This window comes from Lipomyces tetrasporus (assembly GCF_029532465.1).
Source record: "Lipomyces tetrasporus strain NRRL Y-64009 chromosome Unknown POJ06scaffold_12, whole genome shotgun sequence".
Lineage (NCBI taxonomy): Eukaryota > Fungi > Ascomycota > Lipomycetes > Lipomycetales > Lipomycetaceae > Lipomyces > Lipomyces tetrasporus.
Genome location: NW_026611607.1, coordinates 811,036 through 833,119, shown reverse-complemented (window position 1 = coordinate 833,119; position 22,084 = coordinate 811,036). Strand labels below are relative to the sequence as shown.

The 22,084-nt window shown below is 46.6% G+C and overlaps 7 protein-coding genes across 7 annotated transcripts; 4 read left to right on the top strand and 3 right to left on the bottom strand.

Annotated features, from left to right (window-relative positions):
* Positions 1-807: 807 nt before the first annotated feature.
* Positions 808-3,021, top strand: POJ06DRAFT_215938 (phosphoesterase family-domain-containing protein; the record flags this gene model as incomplete). The annotated part of the gene is made up of 5 exons (XM_056185527.1): positions 808-1,025; positions 1,076-1,341; positions 1,394-1,903; positions 1,959-2,269; positions 2,320-3,021. 5 exons carry the CDS (start codon positions 808-810, stop codon positions 2,899-2,901), a joined length of 1,887 nt encoding a protein of 628 aa, XP_056040683.1. The 3' UTR covers positions 2,902-3,021.
* Positions 3,022-3,484: 463 nt separating this feature from the next.
* On the bottom strand, positions 3,485-4,568 carry POJ06DRAFT_283812 (uncharacterized protein; the record flags this gene model as incomplete). The annotated part of the gene is made up of 5 exons (XM_056190133.1): positions 3,485-3,688; positions 3,748-4,052; positions 4,079-4,288; positions 4,386-4,449; positions 4,473-4,568. 5 exons carry the CDS (start codon positions 4,566-4,568, stop codon positions 3,485-3,487), a joined length of 879 nt encoding a protein of 292 aa, XP_056040682.1.
* Positions 4,569-5,242: 674 nt separating this feature from the next.
* Positions 5,243-5,767, top strand: POJ06DRAFT_241230 (uncharacterized protein; the record flags this gene model as incomplete). Its single annotated transcript, XM_056186124.1, has 1 exon — positions 5,243-5,767. One exon carries the CDS (start codon positions 5,243-5,245, stop codon positions 5,765-5,767), a length of 525 nt encoding a protein of 174 aa, XP_056040681.1.
* A 1,314-nt stretch (positions 5,768-7,081) lies between these two features.
* On the bottom strand, positions 7,082-9,203 carry POJ06DRAFT_283810 (protein kinase; the record flags this gene model as incomplete). The annotated part of the gene is made up of 4 exons (XM_056190132.1): positions 7,082-7,285; positions 7,376-8,033; positions 8,072-8,517; positions 9,081-9,203. The coding sequence occupies 4 exons, from the start codon at positions 9,201-9,203 to the stop codon at positions 7,082-7,084; spliced, it is 1,431 nt and encodes a 476-aa protein (XP_056040680.1).
* Positions 9,204-9,822: 619 nt separating this feature from the next.
* On the bottom strand, positions 9,823-11,547 carry POJ06DRAFT_262810 (norsolorinic acid reductase). The gene is made up of 4 exons (XM_056188802.1): positions 11,205-11,547; positions 10,377-11,151; positions 10,086-10,325; positions 9,823-10,031 (listed from the first exon to the last, which is right to left on the bottom strand). Exons 1-4 carry the CDS (start codon positions 11,324-11,326, stop codon positions 10,020-10,022), a joined length of 1,149 nt encoding a protein of 382 aa, XP_056040679.1. The 5' UTR covers positions 11,327-11,547; the 3' UTR covers positions 9,823-10,019.
* A 185-nt stretch (positions 11,548-11,732) lies between these two features.
* POJ06DRAFT_202627 (uncharacterized protein) lies at positions 11,733-13,956 on the top strand (the record flags this gene model as incomplete). Its single annotated transcript, XM_056185283.1, has 4 exons — positions 11,733-11,799; positions 11,922-12,271; positions 12,309-12,830; positions 12,886-13,956. The coding sequence occupies 4 exons, from the start codon at positions 11,733-11,735 to the stop codon at positions 13,954-13,956; spliced, it is 2,010 nt and encodes a 669-aa protein (XP_056040678.1).
* Positions 13,957-16,100: 2,144 nt separating this feature from the next.
* Positions 16,101-16,961, top strand: POJ06DRAFT_228612 (uncharacterized protein). Its single transcript, XM_056185766.1, has 2 exons — positions 16,101-16,145; positions 16,201-16,961. Exon 2 carries the CDS (start codon positions 16,204-16,206, stop codon positions 16,708-16,710), a length of 507 nt encoding a protein of 168 aa, XP_056040677.1. The 5' UTR covers positions 16,101-16,145; positions 16,201-16,203; the 3' UTR covers positions 16,711-16,961.
* The last annotated feature ends 5,123 nt before the right edge of the window (positions 16,962-22,084 follow it).

Sequence of the window (22,084 nt, the reverse complement as noted above, 5' to 3'; positions counted from 1 at the left end):
AGACTTCATCCTGCCACGGTAACTAATAGTTTGCAGTAGTACTGTAGTAACTCGGTAGCCGGCTTCGTGGATCGGCATTCCTTGTGGCCTAACGGTTTCTATTTCCTAAGAATCTTTTGTGAGACTCGGAAAAATGAAGCTGTGTCTGATTTTGTACCTTGGCTAGCGTTGCGAGATCCAGGAATTCGCAGACTGGTTCGTAAACTGATCTCGCAGCGCACTGTGTTTCTTGTGCAACAACTTCCTTTCGTGTTGTTGTTCAAGTAACAGACATGAGCTCTAATTTACTGTGCTGTCCTGTTTGGCCCGATTCTCTTCTACTTCTGGTCGACGTGATCCAACTTATCAGAAGCAGCATGGGCTTTGGGATTTCTTATCATTCTTCCTAACACGTGCTATACGCTTGGACATTGATCCTGGATTGGTATTGGCTGAGCTATCATACGAGAGCCGGGAAATGCATTACGATGATTTCTTTTCTTTTTTTGACATCGCAATGCAGTCACCTGCCGTCGACCATAGAGTACGAGGTGGTGGCCTTAAGAGATCTCGTTGGCTATTCCACAGTTAATCAAAATTCTCCGCCGACGATGGTCCCTATTACTGGGAAACCCGTGGTCCGTGTCTGGACTTGTGAGTCTTCAGTAAGCTGCACTTCGGTCGTTTGTTTCGATTGACATCTCGATATGTTAAATAGCTTTCAGGGCGCAGGTAGCGACGACGCACTCATATAAGCAGAAAGGTTCGCCCGCTTCTGATTTAGCTAAGCATCACATTCCACGATTAGTCGGCTTCCTGGGTTGCAATATGGTTGCCTTGTCAATGAAGTTACCCTTTGCATTGGCTACTGCCTTTACTGCTATTCCGTTAGTTTTTGGCGGCTCCTTAAGTGACGTTAAACATGTAGTTTACTTCATGCAGGAGAATCGTGCTTTTGACCACTACTTTGGCACCATGTCCGGTGTCCGTGGTTTCAAGGACCCCAACGTTCATGTCGATGAAAAGGGGACGCCAGTGTGGTATCAGTATGCAACCTGTAAGTAATAGCCAAGGTTCAAGGTTTAACACGAATTAGGCCTACCACGAACAGCGAGGCAGAATATTTGCTTCCTTTCTATTTGGGCGCAAACCCGGCCTACAAGAATGGTAGTCAGTGTGCTGTCGGTGGCTCTAATGACTGGACTGAGAACCATAATGCCTGGAACTATGGAAAGATAAACGGTTGGATCACGAACAACTCTCAGTACGCGTGGGGTCACTATGATCGCTCGGATATTCCCACCCACTTTGCGGTTGCCGAGGAATGGTCTGTCGCGGATATGTATGCCGAGTTCGTCATTGGTATGGTCATTCTTGTGATTTTATGTGCTTATAATAACATAATACGATACAGGACCTACGGCTCCTAACCGTGCTTCGTGGATATCTGGTACGTTAAACTTCGACTCTCAGGTCGGCGCTCCTGAGGAAATTGGTGGTCCTTACATGGAGAACTGGAGTACTCATGAATGCGAATATACCGATGGTGTCCCCTTCAACTGCTATCCCTTGAAGTGGATGACAATGCCGGAGCTTCTTGAGGCGCAAAACATCTCTTGGTTCGTTTATCGTGACAGTGACTCGACCAACGATGATCCCATGTACTACTTTCAGAACTACCTAGATTCACCGTCCGATGGTCCTCTCGCAGTAAAGGGCTTATCTTATGAAGGGTTTCCTCTTTTCATAGAGCAAGCTTCCAATGGGACACTGCCCGAGGTCTCCTGGATCATTGGATCTTTTCCTCTCTCCGAGCATCCTCCTCATACTCCTACGTCTGGCGCCTGGATGATCGAGAAGACTATTGAGGTCATCACACAGGGTCCTCTTGCCAATGATACCGTGTTATTTATCTCGTACGATGGTGAGTGGGCTGTACGTACATCGTGGTATGTCCGGAGTAAGCTAATATCACAAAGAAACTGGTGGCTGGGGTGATCACGTTCCTCCTTTCGTCTCTCCTAACGGCACTGCGTACGAATGGGCGCTTAACCCACTTACCCAGAAGGAATATTGGCCTGTTGGTCCTGGATTCCGTGTTCCATTTTTTGCTGTATCTCCTTGGACCCGTGGTGGTTCCGTTTTCTCTGAGCCTAGCGATCATTCTTCTCAACTTTTGTTCTTGGAGGAGTGGGCTGCTGCTCAGGGCAAGGACGTTAAGTTGGACGCTATCGCTCCCTGGAGACGATCTCACATGTCAAATCTTGTCAACATGTTTGATTTTGAACACGTAAGTCCTCCGTGGCTATTTTGTTGTTGCATAGAACTGAACGACGATAGCCCCGATTTGACATTCCTACTCTCGCCAATGTATCCTTCCCCGCGTGGTCAGATGGCGCTTACATTGCCACCACAATTTGCCAGGAAGAGAACAAAGGTTACACGCAGCCACCTATCCCTTATGGCAATCAAACCTTGCAGGATGCTCTCTGGGCTGAGGAAGGCTATAAACATCTTCGCGGTGCACTTACTGAGGGTCGATACGTCGTATTTTCTCAAAAGTGGAAGCAGGGAACGTATGCCATCGGCAAGTACAAAAGCAGTGATAATATTCACAGCTTATCTACTGCGAGTAACTTTTCCGGGGAGCGCTATCGTTTCATTGTTTACCAGGTTGGTGATGCTTTCAGCAAAGAGTTCTACATCCAGTCTGTCTTTGGTGAATACCTTACGCACTCCGGTCGCTTTGCTTCTACTAAGGCCAAGGCTGATATTTTTTCCATCAATTACACCGCATCCAAGGGTTACACGATCAAGAGTCCAGCTGGCCAGTACCTTGGCACGAGCCCCTATGGCGGGATAACTTGGACTGATCAGAAGAGCTACTTCGATGTTGTATCTGTCACCTACAATGATGAATAAATAAAGCTCATGGATCTGGCGGGCGTTTAGCCGAAGTTATAGTTTAATTTCAAGATGTACGTGATGTTAACTGATGTTAACTTGTGGAGACAGTTTCTAGAATTTTTATCAATTGTGAGCTTTCTTTATTGAGCTTAATAAAAGTTTCGGGCTTCAGTGTTCTGAGCCTACGATATGCTTCCAGTTGCAGCAAGCCGATAGATGCCATTAGTGCACACAGATGACAGCGCAATCGTGCCAATCCGCTCAAAACAAGGCCACGACAACTCGGTTTTGTGATTGACCCAACACCAATTTAAGTGACGGTTGTAGATCATGGAGATCATGCGGAGATTGAAATTTCAACAGATCGGATCCGGTCATTAAATTGTTTTCTTAGCTTGGGATGCGATGTATATACTGAGCTCATAATTCTTGGAAAACTGTTCCCAGCGCCGACTTCCAACAAAATTCTTTTTACGTGGCGAAGAATTTCCTTAAGGCTTACACTAGGAAACTTATAATTCTTTACAAATATAAAGAGTGGGCATGCAATATGATCAGCAGCACAAGCTAAGTGCCAGTATATATTTGAGATTTAGGATCACTGTGAAACATAGTCGGACAATCTACCCGCAGTCGCAATGATGGCTGTCTTAATGTGTTTCATGAAGATAGTGCTATTAATAGGAATATCTCCATCCGGGATATCAGCGGCCTTCCATGCTTCATTGGGATAAAAATCTCGTATGCGGAGGCCAATATTTGTAGGGAGAGTGTCATGTATCTTCCCTGTTTCTATCAACGGCTAAATTGACATACCAGTAAGCGCATCAGTCATCACAAAATCGAAATACTGCTACTCACGTATCTGACAGAGCTATTCTCGCGCCAGACTTCTATGAATCCTTCTTTCAGCGTTCCAAGCCAATGATGGTTCGGGTAGGAAATCGGACCATAGTGTGATGGCATGCTTTTATTTGCAACCAGATTCATATTTTCTATCTCTGATCTGACGTCCAAGTTCTCATACAGACTAGTGGGGTTGCGAAATCGTGGTGACTCATTGAAACATACCAACATACAGACGTTAACATGGTGACCATCAAGCCACATATCCTTGTCACGACAAAGGGCGGCATATGTCTCACTAGATCCCACCTCTATGGCCACTATACTGAGAGCCCGAAATCTATACTGTTGTACTTGAATACTCCATCTGACTGTTTCGAACTGTGGGCGTAGGTACCATAAGTTATCTTCTCCTTGACCGATCCACTATCCACAATTGTGCCTACTGCGTCGGGTTTATGAACAGAGAGATATGCCTCAATGCTGTTCATGATTTCGGACATGAATTCTGATGCTGGAACTTCATGAAGATCCCTTGGGACAGTCACCACAGTCGCTATATGGATGAGACCATTGTATGACAAGTATGGATACCTACAACGTCGAAGGTGTCAGCATTTTACGAAAATAGTGATGCATATGTAAGCTAATACCTCTGATCCTCTGAATGCCTGTCTCCGACTTTATATTGGACCAGTCTGCCTCCAATTTCAAATGCTGAGAAAAAGACAGGGGCCTACTCGCTGTTCTGGCGGATTGTTCTTCAAAAAGCTAAGCGCCATGTCGCAGTCAGAAAGCGCCTTCTCGTCCGGCATGGCAGACCTATCCATCGACATGCTCATTGTTATCGTGCTCGATATATCAGTTGTCGATAAGGTGGATTCACGCGAAGCGTCCAACTTAAAGAGATTTCCGCCATGCTCATCCGACTGGTCGCTGACGGGCGTAGGCCGTTTGCCGTGGTTGTCGCCATCAGTCGGCTGGACGTTGGTTGGATGATCTCGCCAGCCCACGCGACGACCATCGGCGACTCTATGTAGAAGTTCCAGAAGCTATTGCGTCCACGTTCAGGCAGCAGAGATACCAAATTCAAGCAATTGTCGAAACGACAAATAGAAACGCAGTCTACTGGCGGACAGGAGACTCCACCCATATATGACGATTGCGATCGGATGGGGTTAGGGACATAGGCTATGGATTAGGGTTCACCCGTCGGGGAGTTGCCTAACAAGCTTAGGACAATTTCTCGTTTAACCGCGCCCTCTACCAAACCCGCAGATTCTGACACAAATTGTCGGCGTAGTGAACGGCGCTAATTAATTGAGGTTGTGTCCTCAAACTCACTGGCAACCGGGCCACCACGTGGTGCAACTTACGCCAGGCGTGTCCACGACACCCTCACGTTCTTGACAGCATCACGAACAATCAATATTCAACAGGTTCTGTCTACGTCTCTCGAAACAAGTCGGTGCACTACAATTAACAAGGATTCCTCCCACACTGTGACGTGATGTCGCGCCTCTTTCCTCACACAGCCTACGCTGAAGATCAGCCATACTACAAAACTATACTCGCGTCTCATGTCCTCTATCGTGGGTTCCAAACGGGTTCAGCTCTCGGCATGGTCATCGGTCTCAGCCGTTCACTCTTGGGCCCCGTTTTGGGTGGAAAAGCAACCTCTCCGTTCAAGAATGGCGCTTTTATCTTCTCCGCCGTCCAGCGCTCTACGGGAGTCGGCGCAGTCATCGGCACGGGCATGCTGGCGGTCACGCTTCCGATGCTCATGATGGGCAAGGAGGAGATCGAGTGGAAAGATCGAAGTTGGCGGCTGCTGGAAAATCAAGGACAGATGGAGGTCGACGACTGGAGTCTTACAGGTGCGGTGGCAGGTGCGGCGATTATGACCGTGCACTCACAGTCGGGTGAACTCCGGCGATGGAGGACCGTAGTAGGTGGTTCTGGCATTGGGAGCTTGGCCGGTGTCATTGGATATCTCGTTTGGAGATATGGAATCCATGGCGGCAAGCGTCAATAGACGGTCTACTAGATGCGTGAGTAACTTCATTTCCTTGAACGTTGGAGGCAAAGTTACTGACATGGTTTAGATGCTGATTCAATATACATGCTCCGTTAGCCGTCCACCCAAAAGGAACGGTCTTCGAATACGTGATTTTATTCCAGACGATAGATTGGAAGCTGCGAACATCCCGGAAGGCGATATTTCTTTTGACGGAAGTTGTTTTGTGCAGACTTGGGAAGTCCAACTGGACAACGGCAAAACAAATATATTTATTTTCGCGCTAGTATTTCATCGTATGGTGCCAGGCTCGCGTGTAGGCGACGCGCAAAGATCCAATTTTAGAATCTATATTTCCGTCGAGTAGTGGGGATGGAAGGGACCTTCATATAACCTGTCCGTCTCCCCATCCCACACTCGACAGTACATGTACTTTAGCAATTAACCAAACATTACGCAGAAAAAATCCAATCCTGAGTACCACGTTCCTACATCACAGAGACTCTCAGGAGCGTGCTGGCAACAGATACATATGAGACACTGGAAACTGGATGAATTTTCATGGTCGGTAGAGGGCCGAGGTCATAATATGTGTCTACGTAGCACCGCTTAACCACGAATACGCCCAGTATGTTCTAATCTAGCGTATCGTAAGGCCACGTTGAGCTGATATTGCGTCGTAAGAACCAGACCGAGTCACCTGGGTTGACAGCTGGCCGGGCGAACGATGCTTGCTCGCGTACTCAGGATACTGTTCCTGTTCCATCGCGATATTATTTCACTAAACTGGAAAATTGAGGAAAATTGCATAGAACAGAAGAAAGTGGAGACACCATTCTACTGACCTTGCGACCGTAGAAAAGCCGCGAGACACTACTCCAGTTATGCCTAAACAATTTGATGTCGCAACTTACTGGCGCAAGCACACGCAGACACGCGTGTAAATTCGGCAGTCGCCAGTACAGAAGAACTGATTATAATAATACTTGCGCCTGCTATCAATTGGAAGATACTCCTCACTATCAGCGCATACCGTCATTCGCTTCCAGTAAGTCATAACGTATGTCGTACACCTCGGGACATCACATTGAGCTCAAATTAAACCCGATCCTTTGCCCACAATCGCAATTCACATTAGCTGCTAAAGATTCGGTCGAAATGGCCACCATTTACCCAAGAGCAAACAGACGATAAAATGAAGACGTGGGGATCATCGGCACTGTGATGGACCACGGGCAGTCCGATTGGTCTAGACCGAATCCCTCAAAACACCTTCAAAGTCCCATACCCCGCACGTGTTTATTGACCTACCAGTCGTCGTAATCACAGTTTTTATCCATTGACTGCGGAGGAATCTTCAGAAGATATGGTAAACCATGCATGTTTTAGGATCTCTTTGACTGGCAGACGTTGCTCTGGGTGGTATCTTAGCACCTTGTGCAATAGGTCATCGAAAGCTTCCACCTCTGCCTCTGTCAGTCTCATTCCCAGGGGCTCAAAGATAGGGTTCCCGTCAGGCTCAGAACGAACAATGTTCTTTAAATCGCCCAGTGCAGCTTCATCTGCGATGGCCCCATTGCCTTCTGACCCTATATCCCTGATATGTGCGGCTTCATCTGCGATGACCTCATTGTCTTCTGACCCTATGTCCCTGATATGTGCAATTAGCGGATATTCTACAGCCATGGGAATATCATTAGGCCAAGATTTTCTAGGTTTGCCATGCTCATCGAAGAAGGCATCGCGCAGCTTCCAGGAACTCCACCACGGCTCTGGGAGTTTGCCAAGCGTTTGCACTATATGCCGAATCACTTCATGTGGGCCACCAAGAAATGATGCGAACAGCTGTTCTCCTGCACGAATCTCAAAAATCGTGCAGCCTAAGGCCCAGATGTCCGACCAAACACTCGCCTTCCCTTTGAAATAGACCTCTCGTGCACAGTATGACATCGGTATGCCTCCACCGTTAGTTGGCGGTGCCTGTAACATGAAATATTTGCCGAGATCCACCAGTAGAGCCTTTTCAGTAAACCATTTCGACTCAAGTTTTGAGAGAATGGCAGGCTCGACTAGATATTTTGGTGCAGACTGCCCATGGACCTCTCCAGACCAAGCTCGCACTTGGTCTTGTACTGGGAAACCGAGCAGTTCATAAACGTCTTGATCTGACCATGAGTCGACATGTGTAAGTTGGATCAGGACATTAGAGGGAGTAAGATCTAAATGCAGAATTAGAGCTAGGTCAGCGGTAATGGCGAGCATTAAATATCTCCATGAACGACTCCTGTAGAGCGCAGATATCGTACTGTTAGTGTCACCTACCACGCAAGTTTTCGTGCTAAAGATCCGCGTAGCCTGCGGCTTCCAGCTGGTTGACTCGGATTGTGAGAGATCTGGGCAAGATCAGGACCGTCAAACGGAGATACCAGACAGGTGTGGGAACAGTTGGGACCTTCAATCGTGAAATGGTCAAGCACGGACAAAATGTGACCACATGCGGGGTGGCGTATTGCGCTTTCCTTGAGATACTGCAGAATCTTCAGTTCATTGCTCGTCTTCGAAGCCTCTTCGATGATAATTTTGAGAGACACAAGTCGATGACTGTGCTCATCTCGAGCTAACCAGACAGTCGAGAATCCTCCGAACCCGAGCTTGTGAAGTATTCGATATCTTCCACTGGCAAAGCTATCTCCGATGGAAACAGGATGAAACCCACCGCTCCGATAATTCTCTATTTGCACAAACCTCACTTCGTCGTCATGATTGTGCTGTATCGTCGTGAACTGATGAACGCGACACTAAAAGCCTAGGGGCAATCAAGCTCAAAAATATACAGGCCCTACTAGTAAGCGCCGACCTTTCCACCGGTAGTTCAAAATTCAAAATTTGAAAAAGAATTTAAACCGGCAATTCATTATTTTCTCTTATGTCGCCCGTGACAACGCCGACGGCGGCAATAAAGAGATCCACTTAAAACAGATCTTTGATGCCTTAACGGAAGGTTGCGGCCACCCGTCGAGCCAATGCGGCACCAGACACTCAGTAGTCGCGGAATTATCCGAGCGGCTGGCGGATCATGTTGCAGCAAACCCCCTTGGCATTGGAATGTGAAGCCACCAATCATCAGTATCCTTTACCCACACGACAACCTAACCAATATTTTATTATTACGTCAAATGATTACATTAATATTTTATAGGGCAAGCAGGAAAGTTTCTTCGGCGGTCGTGAGACTCTTTGCGATAATAGTCATTGTAACTCTACTCGTGCTAGATGCACCTGTTTCCATCGGCGCTCTTAGTTGGAAGTTCAGCTACAAGGTCCCGTCTACAGTAGCGATAGCTGCGATAGGGGCCTGCGTTACTACGTCTGGGCCAATATGCGCTGTCTCTGCCCTTGTGGCTGTGTTCAGTGGTATAGAGGGAAGCATCTCTGGAAGTACCGGCCGTTCCATCGAAGAGGGCTAAATTTAAGGTATATGAAGGAAACGTATAATGCAATAATTGGCCTATAGTCACTGTGAAGATATGGTCGCATTGCGAATAGATGTTTATACAATGAAATATAATGTATCTTGATAAGCCTTTTTTTTAAAAATTTTTTGACGATTACTCACTATGAAGCTCTGCTTATACGACTATTTGTACACACAGTTTTGTCATGCATTTAAAGCACACAACATCTTTCGAAACTATTGGCTTTTAGAATTGGAGAACCTGACTCTGGCAACCTCGACAACGGATCTTGTGCGCCTGGTTGGACTGGCGTTCAACAAATGAAGAGCTAGTCCACGAGTGTCATGGACCGACGGGCACTCAACAACCGGAGAAGCGCAGCAGAGTTCAGAGTCGTAAGGGTATGGTTGATTGAACAGAGTAATGGCAGGACTAGCCTTCTCGCTGTCAAAGAACGTAGAGCGTAGATTATTGCGTTACAGGTGAGAAGCCCCGTTAGACGAAATAACAACCGGGAACCAACAATCATTTTATCATTCAACAATGACTCACTATCTCCCTGACGAAGAACCTTTTGGATTTCTCCGACTTCGAGGGGCCAGAAATCTCATCTTGTTGCACGTAATCAATTTATTAAAATATATGACAAGGACAAACGAGGCGAGATAAAACATCAAATACATTTAAGGACAGGCCATGAGTGATTTCATTGGCTTGGTGCACACGTGTCGTAGTACCTATTTCAATCATACACAATCCGTGAGACATTATTGACACCTCCGAGAACGTAGCCAGGCTCAAGACGTGTAGGCTTTTCAGTGAATCGCCTGCCAAGTGGTTTTGTCAGTCAGGGTGAACATGGACCAATATCAGTTACTTACCTTAGGTTCGTCTACGCCTGCGAACGTTCCACAAGCGTAAACCATGAACGCTGGATCGGCGGCGGTGACCGGCCTGTTTTTTCCGCCGGTGAGAACGTTATACGGATACCCGTACTCAAAAGGCACCGCAGAGTCAATCTCGTTTATCTCTTCATCGGTGAGGTCGATACTAAGTGCCTGGATGTTACTGTCCAAGTGGTGGACCTTCCGACCGCCGCAGACTGGGAACACATATGGAGCCTATCGAGCGTCAGATATATTTCGAGCAGATACACAGAGGAATGGTCAGACCTTCAACATGACATATCTTAGCGCAATGCTCGTAGGATTGACGTTCTTCCCTTTTGCAATTTTCTCCAGGGCCACATATACTTTTTGAAAGATATCTTTAGAAGCTTCGCCCAGCTGACGTCCATAATCTGCCCGTCCGCCCGTCTCCTTACGCTCATCAGCTGACTTGAACTTGCCTCCTCCGAGTGCGCTCCAAACGGCGATCCCCATACCCTCAGCTTTGCACATGGGAAGCACGTCGCGCTCAATGTCTCTCTCGGCCGCATTCCAACGACCCATATAAACGACGAAAGTGCTCAGGCCATGCGCACGGGCGTACTCATTTGCTTTGGACACCACCCATGCTGGCCAGTTCGATACGCCGATATAAAGAGCTAGACCGGCCCGAACAACATCATCGAGCGCCCTCATCAACTCTGGGATCGTCGTGGTACCTTCCCATGCGTGTACGTAGAGGATGTCCACATATGACGTCCCGAGTCTCTTCAGGCTCGCTTCTAGCGAAAGACGCAAGCTCTTCTTGTTGTTTCCGCCGTAGTTGGACAAAATTTGTCCCTCTGGCTCTTTGAACGGCATTTTCCACGAAGTGCTATACTTCGTGGCAATGACCAAGTCGTCACGTACCCCGCGAGCAGCCATCCATTCGCCCAGCCATTGCTCCGACTCGCCGTTCATGTACATGTTTGCTGTATCGATGAAGTTTCCGCCGGCACCGTAGAAGCGGTCGAGTATGGCAAATGCAGTCTCTTTGGTACATTCGCCCACCAAGTCTTTCCTATAATTTCATTAGCAATTCACACTGCATTTATTTAGAATGGCAGTAGGTACCATATCTCGCCAAAGTTCATAGTTCCAAGGCACAATGGTGATACTTTAATGGAAGCGGACGGACTAAGGACTCTATGGTGGCCCAGAAGAGTCTTAGGCTCAGGTGTAGGTGCCATAGCCATGTTGAAAACTAATGATCAATTGATCAGTGTAATTACAATGAAAATATTAGTTCAGTAGTACAGATTTAAGAGCCTTTGTCCTGTTGGTATGCGGTCATATATATATATGTACCTTGCGGTGAATATGCGCATTCCTTTGAATTATCCTTCGATCAACATCTCCACCGATGCGCTCGACGTAAATCTCCATCATTTGTTATGAGTTGTGCGGAACACTATGTTCATTCGACGATGAAACAATAATAGGTTTGCCAAAGTGAGACCGCGGCCCAAAAGCGGCCGAAACTTCGTGCGGCTCAATAGCGGCCGCTCGTCCGCCCTCCCGTAACTTCACCTGAGGCGCTTCTCATTCTTTCCCGACCATGATAAAAGTCAAGAATAGAAATTATCAACGGCTCGAGCTTCAATGTCCGCTAACGGTCGACTTGATGGTCCTCGAAAAATGCGGAAAGGAACGCGGAGTTGTACGCAATGTATGCTACCCCATCTCGTCGGTCCCTCAGCCGCGTGGTCTAACTGACCTTGCGTCTCGACGTGTCTCTCTTCATTATGAGGACATTGTATCATCCATACTGTACTAATCGAATCAATCCAGGCCGTCGTCGCAAAATCCGCTGCGTCTTCCCACCGGACAATTTTCAAGCGTGCGCGAGATGTATGCATCGCGGGCTGGAATGCGTGGAACAAACCTATGAAGACACCGTCGGCAACGAGAATACGACATTACGCGATCGAATTGCACGGCTGGAATCACTTCTTGAGTCGGCTGCTGTAACGTCTCAGACATCTCAAACTAGCAGGACGCTACACAAAGATGCCCCACTAACGGGCTTCCCAAACATTGAGGTGCCGGTTCATGGCGATATTGATATATCCGTCAGCGAAGATGGCTCAAAGGCTCCTTTCAAGTCATTTCTTACCACTGATACGGTATGGAGAAAGTCCGTTGATCAAAATAAAAAAGTAGCTAATATTTTCGTAGAGGACGGAGCAGAGCAGTCAAGTCGAACTGACCCTGGACGAGCATACAACGACACTGCCGACACCGCTTCCCTCTGATCACGCAGGACCTGATCGTCGTACCAATTTCGTCACGCAGAAACGCCGAAACAGTTGTCAAGCCCTACGATCCATCTTACCACCGTATGATAGGCTGCTAGGAATCCTGCAAGCAAATGGCTCCTGGTGGATTCACTGGCGAGAAAAGACATTTGGCAGTGCCGTCGCTGCGGAGCCTCTTTTCGAATATGCTGCTCGAGTATATTTCAACGAAAGTCCCGAAGAGATGGGTATTCTGGTCGCTGCATATGCGCGCAGTGATGAGGCCAGTCAAGCTCGGGCCCTCCAAATGGTGGAAAAGATCGTAACGAGGAACGATGAATATGCAGCGTCCATCAAGGGATTAGAGTGCATACTGGTTCAAGGAAAGTGTTATTTGGATTCCGGACAACCGCGACGAGCGTGGTTGAGTCACCGTCGCGGACTGATACTTGCTCAACTCATGGTATGTACCTTGTGACCCTGGCGAATGGATGGCCAGAGTTGATAAGTTAGCTTAGAACCTTCACAAAATGCGTTCTGGATCACCTGAGCGGGAAGCAATCTGGTGGGCGTTATATCACGGAGACAGATTTGTGAGCATGATCTTGAATTTACCATATGGTGTCAACGATGCACAATTGGATTCCGAAAATGAAACAGAGCCGACCTCTCCTTCTATGTTTTCCCAAATATTCTCAATCCGATGCTCTAGGGTTGTGACCAGAATCATAGATCGTAATCAGGCTACCAAAGATCCTGTATGGTCGGTTACGATGCAGATCGAAGAGGAACTCGAGTCAATCGCCGCCTGCACGCCGGCAGACTGGTGGATCCTCCCGTCCAGCCCCGAAGCGGTCATTGAAACGGTGAGCTCGCTTCGCAAGCGTCTGCTCATTCAAATGTATTTTTTCAACATTCGACTACACTTACATCTGCCATTCATGCGTAAAGACCCGTCAGATTCTCGTCATGAACATAGTCGGCATTGCTGCACGGTAGCCGCGAGAGAGTTGATCAGGCGATACCTCTTATTGCGATCCAATGTGTTTGCGACTGGGGAGGATTTATTCAATTGCAAGACGACTGACTTCATCGCCTTCACTGCCTGCCTGGTGCTCCTAATCGGAGCGTTTTACGTCAGCAACCTTGATGCAACCGAATCGGGTGCATTGTCAAATGACCAAGATGATTCGAAGCTGATTTACAGCTTGAAAAACATTCTTGGCAACCTGATGAGGGAAAAGTCCTGCAAAATGGCCTCCCAGTGCTATCTTGCCCTAGACACAATCATATCGGCGAATGATTCTGGCGGTCCCAAAGCAGTGTTCATTCCTTACTTTGGAACCATATCAATTAAACAAAGAAAGCGATCTATCGAGTCTTCAACACGACATCAACATGCATCGTCAGTGCCGGAGCGAGGCACCGCAGATATGCATCCAGCGACAAGAAATTTTGATGCCAGCCAATTTACCATTGATTGGTCGATAGACAGTAGCACTAGCACATTGATGGATGAAGACTTTTCAGCTTTTTGGAACTTCCCCATGATCGATATCGATGAAGATTGGAGTCAGTTCTTGCAGTAGTTAGCTACAGACTGTCAAACACAAGCTCTTGAACTTTTGAAAGATATTTATCTCAGCGGCAACAATTTTGTATATAAATACACACGTCGAATCTCACTTACGGCATCACACCTTCCTATATTGACGTTGCACTCTTCCCCAAACGACTATCCCTCGTTCTGCGTGGCAGCATATTGATGCATTCCGCGCCACATTCGTCTCACCATTTCGAGGCAGGATGCCCTTGATCTGTCCCTCGCAATCAAAGTGGTGCAAAAGGCCCAAAGCAGTCCCACATACACAATATCAGCTTCCCTACAAATATAATGTTAAGTTCAGGGGCGCGAACAAAGGTGCGAAGTGCGATTTCGGATAGTAACGAGTCGCAGGGGCTAGGGTAACAGTCGCACCTTGGTCCGGGTGGAATACTCAGTCGGCTGTGAGACCTTAGAGTTGAGAGTGAATTGGGAGGGTTAGGGGAATCCTATAGTACATGAAAGTTCAGGACTGAACCAGGATCGACAGCCATCAGGGTAAGGGTCGCTGCTCAAGGACCGACTAGTGCCGTGCGTGCCCAAACTGATCCACAATCTTGTCTTCGCTTGTAGCGTGCGGCTCATGCAACGGCTGCAGCAATTCGGGATTCACCGTTATCCCTAATATGCAAGCTATTAATGGGTGTCACTATTATTTTCCCAGTAGGCGCACTCATCCTTCTTGCTGTCGCCAAGCACGCTCGTGGTTCATCGTCTGGTCAGGGTCGGTCTGCCTATACCCTCAAGGTTTAGCAAACAACAAATTAACGCTGTCGGATCAAAAACGCGCCACGGGTATTTGTATATATTGTATAATGATAATTATTAGGTTACGATCCCTGTTCTACGATGCATTGGTTCCCTCTCCTGCGCCGGCCAGCTATATATTACAGGCTATTGATTTAAACATTTTCACTGAGTGACTGAGAGCCTTTATCATTCGCTGCAACTAGAGTATCGCGCGTTTTGTTAACTGCTATCTATACTTATACTTAAAACTCAGTTGGTCTGGATGCCGCAACAGTATTTCTTCTGTGGTCTTCCGAGAAAATCCTCAACGGGAAAATCCTGTCCGATCAAAACTTAAATAAAATTTGGCAGCGCCTCATGGCTGTCGATAAAAGCTTATTCTCTGGCTGCACCAAAAAAGATACGAAGTTTTAAAAGATCAGCGATCGTAAAATAGCACAGACACAATATTCCGTATAATTTTCAAACATAGTACCTCTAGGTTATTGTCGCCTTATAGGCTCAATTAAAAATCTCCTTGGCACTGGTTCCGACGTTAAGCTATCAGCCCAGATTAGGGCTGCAGCCTACATGTCCTTAGCGATTTCCCAACAGCGTAAGTGGAGCGGGTTTTTACTGCAAGTTTGGATCAGTAGACTAAAACTGCAGTCAGCATGTCTTACCAATTTCCCAACAGCGTAGACGGAGCGGGCCGTAATTGCAAGTTCGAACGAGCGAAGACCAGAACTGCAGTCAGCATGTCTTACCAATTTCCCAACAGCGTAGGTGGAGAGGGGGCCGATATTTCGTTGGTCCAGCCGCCTGAAAACAAATGTTTCACTTGTCAGGACAGTACTGTAGTTTGCGAAGCTGCAACATGTCAGTCCGCGACCGGGCTTCGGACGCATTTGCTACCCTCACATGCGTCGCCAGGTCCATTCGGCTGGTGATCGGCGACTGTAAAGCGATCATGCGTTCGTGTGCCATAAGAGTACTCTATGTAGTCAACGGATCGCTATCGGAAGTCGTGTCTGCTGCTGGTCCTGACAGACCGACGCATCATTGTAAACATCAAACGCCCGGTTGCAGCGCAAGGCAACCACTCGCATCTGCAGGCAAACCAATGTTAAATCCGCGGGAGATCGACTGCAGATGGGAGTAGCCTGTGGTCTGGCTTAATATCTGGTGTGACCTCGCGCCTTTGGGGAATGGCGTTACATGCACGAACAATCCGTCAGGCCGGATTCTGCGCCTTGCCCACGTGAATCCCGAGCCAGTAACTCCACTGTTATGCACAAGGTAGCAGCCATTTGGTCCTGGAGTACAAGCAATCCCACCCTCCAGCATATAATAGGCGCTGCCAACCCAACTGCTTAGTATTTTGAAAGGCGCGACACTATTATCCAAGCCAGCCTTGACTTTCATTGAATCTGGCATATCTCTAGCGTGAGTAACGTGAAATATCCGACAAGAAGCATCGGCTAACGGACAGTTATTCTAGAAAATGTCTTACGTACTTCGGGCTATCCTTATTTTCTTGGCATTTTCCTATTCGACGGCAGCAGAGGGCTACATCAGCAGTACTACACTGTGCTTGTTCAAAGGCCATCCTAAACATTCTCCCACGGACACCATCTTTTGGGTGGAACAGAAGGGTACCAAACATATTATGCCCTTTTATACGATGAGTGAACTTGAGTTCAGTGACGTTAAGTCTATTAAAGTTGCCCTCAAAGACGGGTCAATGGGCGATGCCTTGCTGTACCTATATCACAATAGGGAGTTGGTGAACCAAAACGTGACTTTTGTGAACTATGACAAGTCCGCCTATCATTTCTCCGGAAGCGAAAAACTGGATCTCGAAAAATATCGGGAAGTTGGTGGAGGGAAGGTAATTGTTGATTTTGGATCCTGTGTGAAGCCTGAATATAACTGGGAGTACACTCCTTCCCGCACCGAGGCTACTATTGCAGGCTATGTCAAGCGGCTGCAGCGTAACAATTTCCCGTAAGTGAAGGTTGATTGGAGACTTGCGCGAGCTTTGGACTGGGGTTTGAACTATGGTTAGAGCTATGTTAAGCAGCCGAGAATTTCGTGAACAGTTGGCAACTTATTCTATTTCTTTCTTATTGTCGAACATTGTTATAGAAAAGCTATGTTAAACAGCCGAGATTTCGTGAACAGTTGGCAACTTATTCTATTTCTTTCTTATTGTCGAACATTGTTATGATAAAACATAGAAGCAATTTAGCAATATAATAGGTTTACTTTTGTTGATAGCTATTATGAATTTATTGTATGAGATATTGACAAACGATGTCTATTAGCTGTAGACCGTCCTGCGCTGGTTAATGGTGTACCCCGGTGCCTATCAGCCGCACCAACCTAAAGGGATCCAGCTTTCTTGCAACTGTAACGGCCATTGCATGGCTACCCGGCCTCAGCAGTTAAGTTTGCGACCTCACAAATCAGCCCGCAAATATACGCCCCCAAAAAAATACCCGCAATACTGGGTTGTTATTCGCACTGTACTTTGCCGCATTGCATCTTACATCCATGCAGATTGTGACAGCTCACATGCTGCTACAGCTACCCCAGACCCACTATCATCCCGAAGCCGTAGCATATCAGGAGATATCCTCGTCTGCCACGGCAAGTCCACTCGGCAGTTCTTGATATACCTTTAGAGTATTAGTAGACTATTTTTAGTAAGTTAAGTCGACTTGCAACGACTTTGAAGTAGGGCTGCTCCGAATACGAATATTCGCAGTAATCGGCATTATTCGTATTCGTTATTCGCAAGTCCCAACCGCTGCGAATAATATTCGCAATTTTATTCGCAAATCCTGAGCAGTGCCAATAATATTCGCATCTAATCACGTGCTCAGGGGATGCCCTTTAATAAATTTAATTCACTGTTTCAAGAGCCAATATGGCCCCTTACAGCCTTCCAGCTCAATGTGATGTAAAGAGTAAATTGATAGCGAGCTGCGCACTTTTCTTGCTCTGTGACCTAGTGAGAGGTTGCTTTTACCAGGTACATATTACAGTGCGTCAGTCCTGCGTTTCGTGGTTTGCATCTTTCGTTTTGCAGTTTATGCCTCCGCCTTTCATTTGCATGTTGTTTTGTGCCTTAATGCCTTTGCTTCTTCTTGTGTTGGAACCGTAATAAACTATGAGCACTTTAAGGTTTTAGGGGTTGCGAATAACGAATATTCGGCGAATAATATTCGCCATATTCGCAATTTTATTCGTTGCGCGGACATCCTGCGAATAATATTCGTTATTCGTTATTCGCAACGCAAAATGGTGCGAATAATTATTCGCCGAATAATATTCGCAAATGCGAATATTCGGAGCAGCCCTACTTTGAAGTAACATCCACGGTAAACCGTGTCAAACGACGTTGATACAACAGTATTGAGCAATTTATAAGAAGTGGTCATGCACGCTCTGCTCATACATAGCGCCACAAAGTCAATCGCCAATTCTTCGCATAAGGATGCTATCTATAAATAATTGCGTCCATAGTAGAGCTACCTACCCATGGGACCAATCATAACTCCGAAGCGCGTATTTCAGCCATTGAGACGAAGCTTGATGATTAATGCAGTGTGGCGTATCAGAGTTTTGGATTGATTCCCCCTTGACAAATCAGTAGACTCAACGTCCAACCATATTAAATGTGCGAGCTGTCTAACCGACATCCGCGATATTTTGTTGGTAAGCAATTTGGTGGATACACTTCGACAAGTTCTGTATGTAGTGTTCCAAAGCAATTATGCCTATCGTAACAATATGGCACAAGAGGACTATCGTGCCCGATCTGTTCCATTTGCAAACATTGCACGCTCAGCGGCAGAATATATGCTACTTTCGTTTGTAGGAAGTATAAACCTAGGTTTCTCAGGCGGTCACAAGAGGATAGCAGGACGGCATTGGAATTCATTGAAACAAAGCATGATAGCAGCCTTCTGCTGCCTGTACCCCTCTGAGACCCCAGCCTTAATAATGACGACCAATGCTTTGCACCCATATTTTTAATACTTGAGTCCGCTATAGTGGAGGTTTTGATCCCCTTTGGTCATCCACGGAGTTATAAGTCTTCTCTCCGAAAGGCCTATACCTGAATCGGTCTTGTTTGTGATGCCGAAGAGCACTTCCATTACGGAGTCAGCCCAACTTGTAAGGCTGCTGCTGATGCGCCATGCAGTGCTGATTTAGCCGTATATATAGTGATTCTTAAGCACTGGCATCATATTCAGCACGCGGATACCTATTACCAGTTAGTCTGATAAAAGCAACAACAACATTTCTTCGCCAGTGGTCATATACTTCGCGTCGGTTTGAAGATTCTGTGTGAGAAGCATATATCGACGTTGCTTTTGGGTTCGTTGGCCCTGAAGAAGGTCAGCGGGCGCTGGTAAGTAGCTTGCTCATAATCACATGGCGCCAATTGTTCCATTGGCAAGAGTCATGGATTTTTGCAGCCCAAGAGAAGGAACCACACTTGTCCATGTCTGTGTCTGTCCTTTATACTCCCGGGGTGGCAAATTGAGCTGTAACAATAGCCGGGGTGACAGGAGGAATTTGCGCAGGTGCAATGACGATCGCTGCTGCAACGACTGGTCAGGATGGGATCGGGATTGTCGTCGCAGTAGGAAACCTCACTTGGAAAACATTTTCAGCAAAATAAGCATTGGCGTAGAGCCTTGCGTTTGATAGGCAAATTAACTACATTGGTTCTGGCGCCAGGCAACTGTTGTGTACTGATTTTAATACTCGCAAACTGACCGACCTGTAGACAGATCTCGCACATCGTCAGGGCCAATATCCTACCATCATGGTATAAAATGAATTTTAATTTGCCGGTCTATTTATGGTTAGGACAAGCCAATTAGCCCAGGCTGATCTTTAAGCCGTCAAATTAAAGGCTCCGTAGGGCAAAGTCTGACGATAACCCTTAGCCGATGGTGCCGCCTGCTAATGACGTCAAGCGGCTGATGCCAAGCATCCTGTGCGTGCTCCAGCGCATCAACGGTGATCAGTTGTATTCGGATTTTTTGTCTCCAGTCTATTTGTACACGTGATAATAGCGGCGAAAGGGAGGCGAGACAGTTATAAATGAGGGTCTGTCCTCGCTGTCAGTCCAAGGGAAATATCTTGTCTTCTAGGTGTATCTCATCAAAATCAAATACATCCTTGTTCCTTTTCTCTTGCCCATGGTCAAGTAGCGTGCCAGGAGCACGCTCTTGAATTCTCGTACCCACGTCGGTCTCCTCCGCCGGAACCGGCTACTCGGATCTCGGCCGAGGGTGGCTGCGTTCCTTCCGCTCCGGTGCATTGAAAAACAGTGTTTGCAGTAGTGTGATATTACCATATATGACTTCATTCTGCCAAACCAATACCCATATTATATGAGTTCATATTTTGAGACTGATATCATATGATATCTCTATGGTAATATATATGACCATATGAATCACGTGATCCACAATTTTAATAAAAAAACACACGCCTGTTATATATTTCTGCAGGAACAATAGCTCATGAAAAGGCAAAGGCATAAGCCTCATAAACACAAGACGCTCACAACAAGACGAAAGATATAGGTGTGGATACGATTACTGTACCGTCAAAATTTTATACTATTCGTAAAGTTAATCGCAAAACCGCAAAATCGTATAGTAATCGTATTCCTATTTAGGTATGGCGTGAGTAAATTTACCTGACTCTCTTACAAACATAATACGAACGAACTATCTCGATCATTTGCAGCTCGCTTGACAACTTAAGAAAATATGGATCTCCGACGCGACCCCGCCGAAAGTTGGGTTAAGACGGCATTCCATGGAGTCAGGAAGCATGAGAAAGCTTACTTTACTTGCAGATCACTTTTCAAGAGCAGCTGAATGGTAATTTTGTGCTATTTACAGGCTGGCAAACAATTCAACTGGATTGACGGATTGATTGAATTGACGGACAATCCGTCAATTCAATCTCCGTCAATTCAATCAATCCAATCGGGCCGACTTTAGTAAATCAATCAATCAATTGGAAGAGCTGGTTGATTGATGAAATTGACGGATTGACGGACCGCCGCACGGGGCCGGGGCTTGGCCGGCGTGTGGCAGACGCGTTGGATATTTCGGCCCACCCAACTGTCGCTTGCGCCTTGTAAACACCAAGCGTTTCCCACTCCCTTGACCGCAAAGAGCTTCACAACTACCACAACAAAGCGTTATGGACGTTCCGGACCTCGACAACAAGAATCATCGTGAAGAAGGTTCAGACCCGGTCAAGGACGACTTCAACGAGGAATCGGGCGACGATACAGGGGTAGTGAGTCGGCCGGAGGACGGCGACGGCGACGGCGAGGTGGAGGTCGAGGTTGTTACACTGTATGACTAATTGCTGTATCAATTGTCAATTCAATTCAATCAATTCAATCGGGGCCCTCGGTTGGTCAATCCAACTGGCCCTCACGGTAGATAACCATCAATCAATTCAATCGGACCTCCCGGTTGATTGAATTGAATTGTTTGCCAGCCTGGCTATTTATTTGTTTGTCCTCTACGTGTGCATTTCAGAGCAGATAATGAAAGTCACGTGCATGACTATACGATTTTAACCCACCTCAGCGCTCGTATAGTTAATCGTAAAGTTTTACATGGCCTCGTATAGTAATCGTATTGGACTTTACGAATACGAATAACGATTAATCGCAAATCGTATCCAGCCCTAGCGGTTGGGACTTGCGAATAGCGACCGATTACTGCGAATATTCGTATTGAACAGCCCTATCATGTAGCTCGTCTGCGGAGAACTCAACGAATTCATCAATGAGCAACTACCGCATTTCCCTGACCTTGTCAGCGAATACTAGGCATTTTGATATGCTAAGAGTGGTGATCACGGCACGCGTTGTTTACATTCGCAAGTTGCCCCATTAATCAAGGTTTAAACCTTAATCTTCATTACGGAAGGTTGATGGAAAATGTCTGTTTTGAAAGTACCGTAACAAAATTACTCAAGGTTTAGGGTTGCCTTGTTAGGAAGTGCTTGTGATAACGAAACTTTAAAGTAACTTTGTGACAAAATGTCTCTAATGCGTTGGTTTGCGCACGGACCGCCACTTTGTTTTGTTATACCCCTCCGCTTTCTCTCATGTTCAGACACTATGCAGAAGGATCTCTGTCTTGCAACTTTCTGCTCATCCTTAGAAGCAGTGTCAAGGTATCCTCTTGTTATCGAGTCTTATTTGTCTGCAGCTCAGTCCTCGTAGGGATCCCACAATGGTCCTCTACCGTCTTTACCCACATCTCATCTTTTCTAACTTTTGTCGATAGTGTGAACCCTCAAGCCAAACATCACCAATTATCTAC

Bases quoted from the DNA above. Each gene is read 5' to 3' on its own strand.
- POJ06DRAFT_228612 (XM_056185766.1), top strand. From the start codon at position 16,204: ATGTCTTACGTACTTCGGGCTATCCTTATTTTCTTGGCATTTTCCTAT.
- POJ06DRAFT_262810 (XM_056188802.1), bottom strand. From the start codon at position 11,326: ATGGCTATGGCACCTACACCTGAGCCTAAGACTCTTCTGGGCCACCAT. The intron at 11,152-11,204 runs GTACCTACTGCC...ATGAAATTATAG, and splicing joins ATGAACTTTGGCGAGATATG to GAAAGACTTGGTGGGCGAAT. The intron at 10,326-10,376 runs GTCTGACCATTC...GACGCTCGATAG, and splicing joins TAAGATATGTCATGTTGAAG to GCTCCATATGTGTTCCCAGT.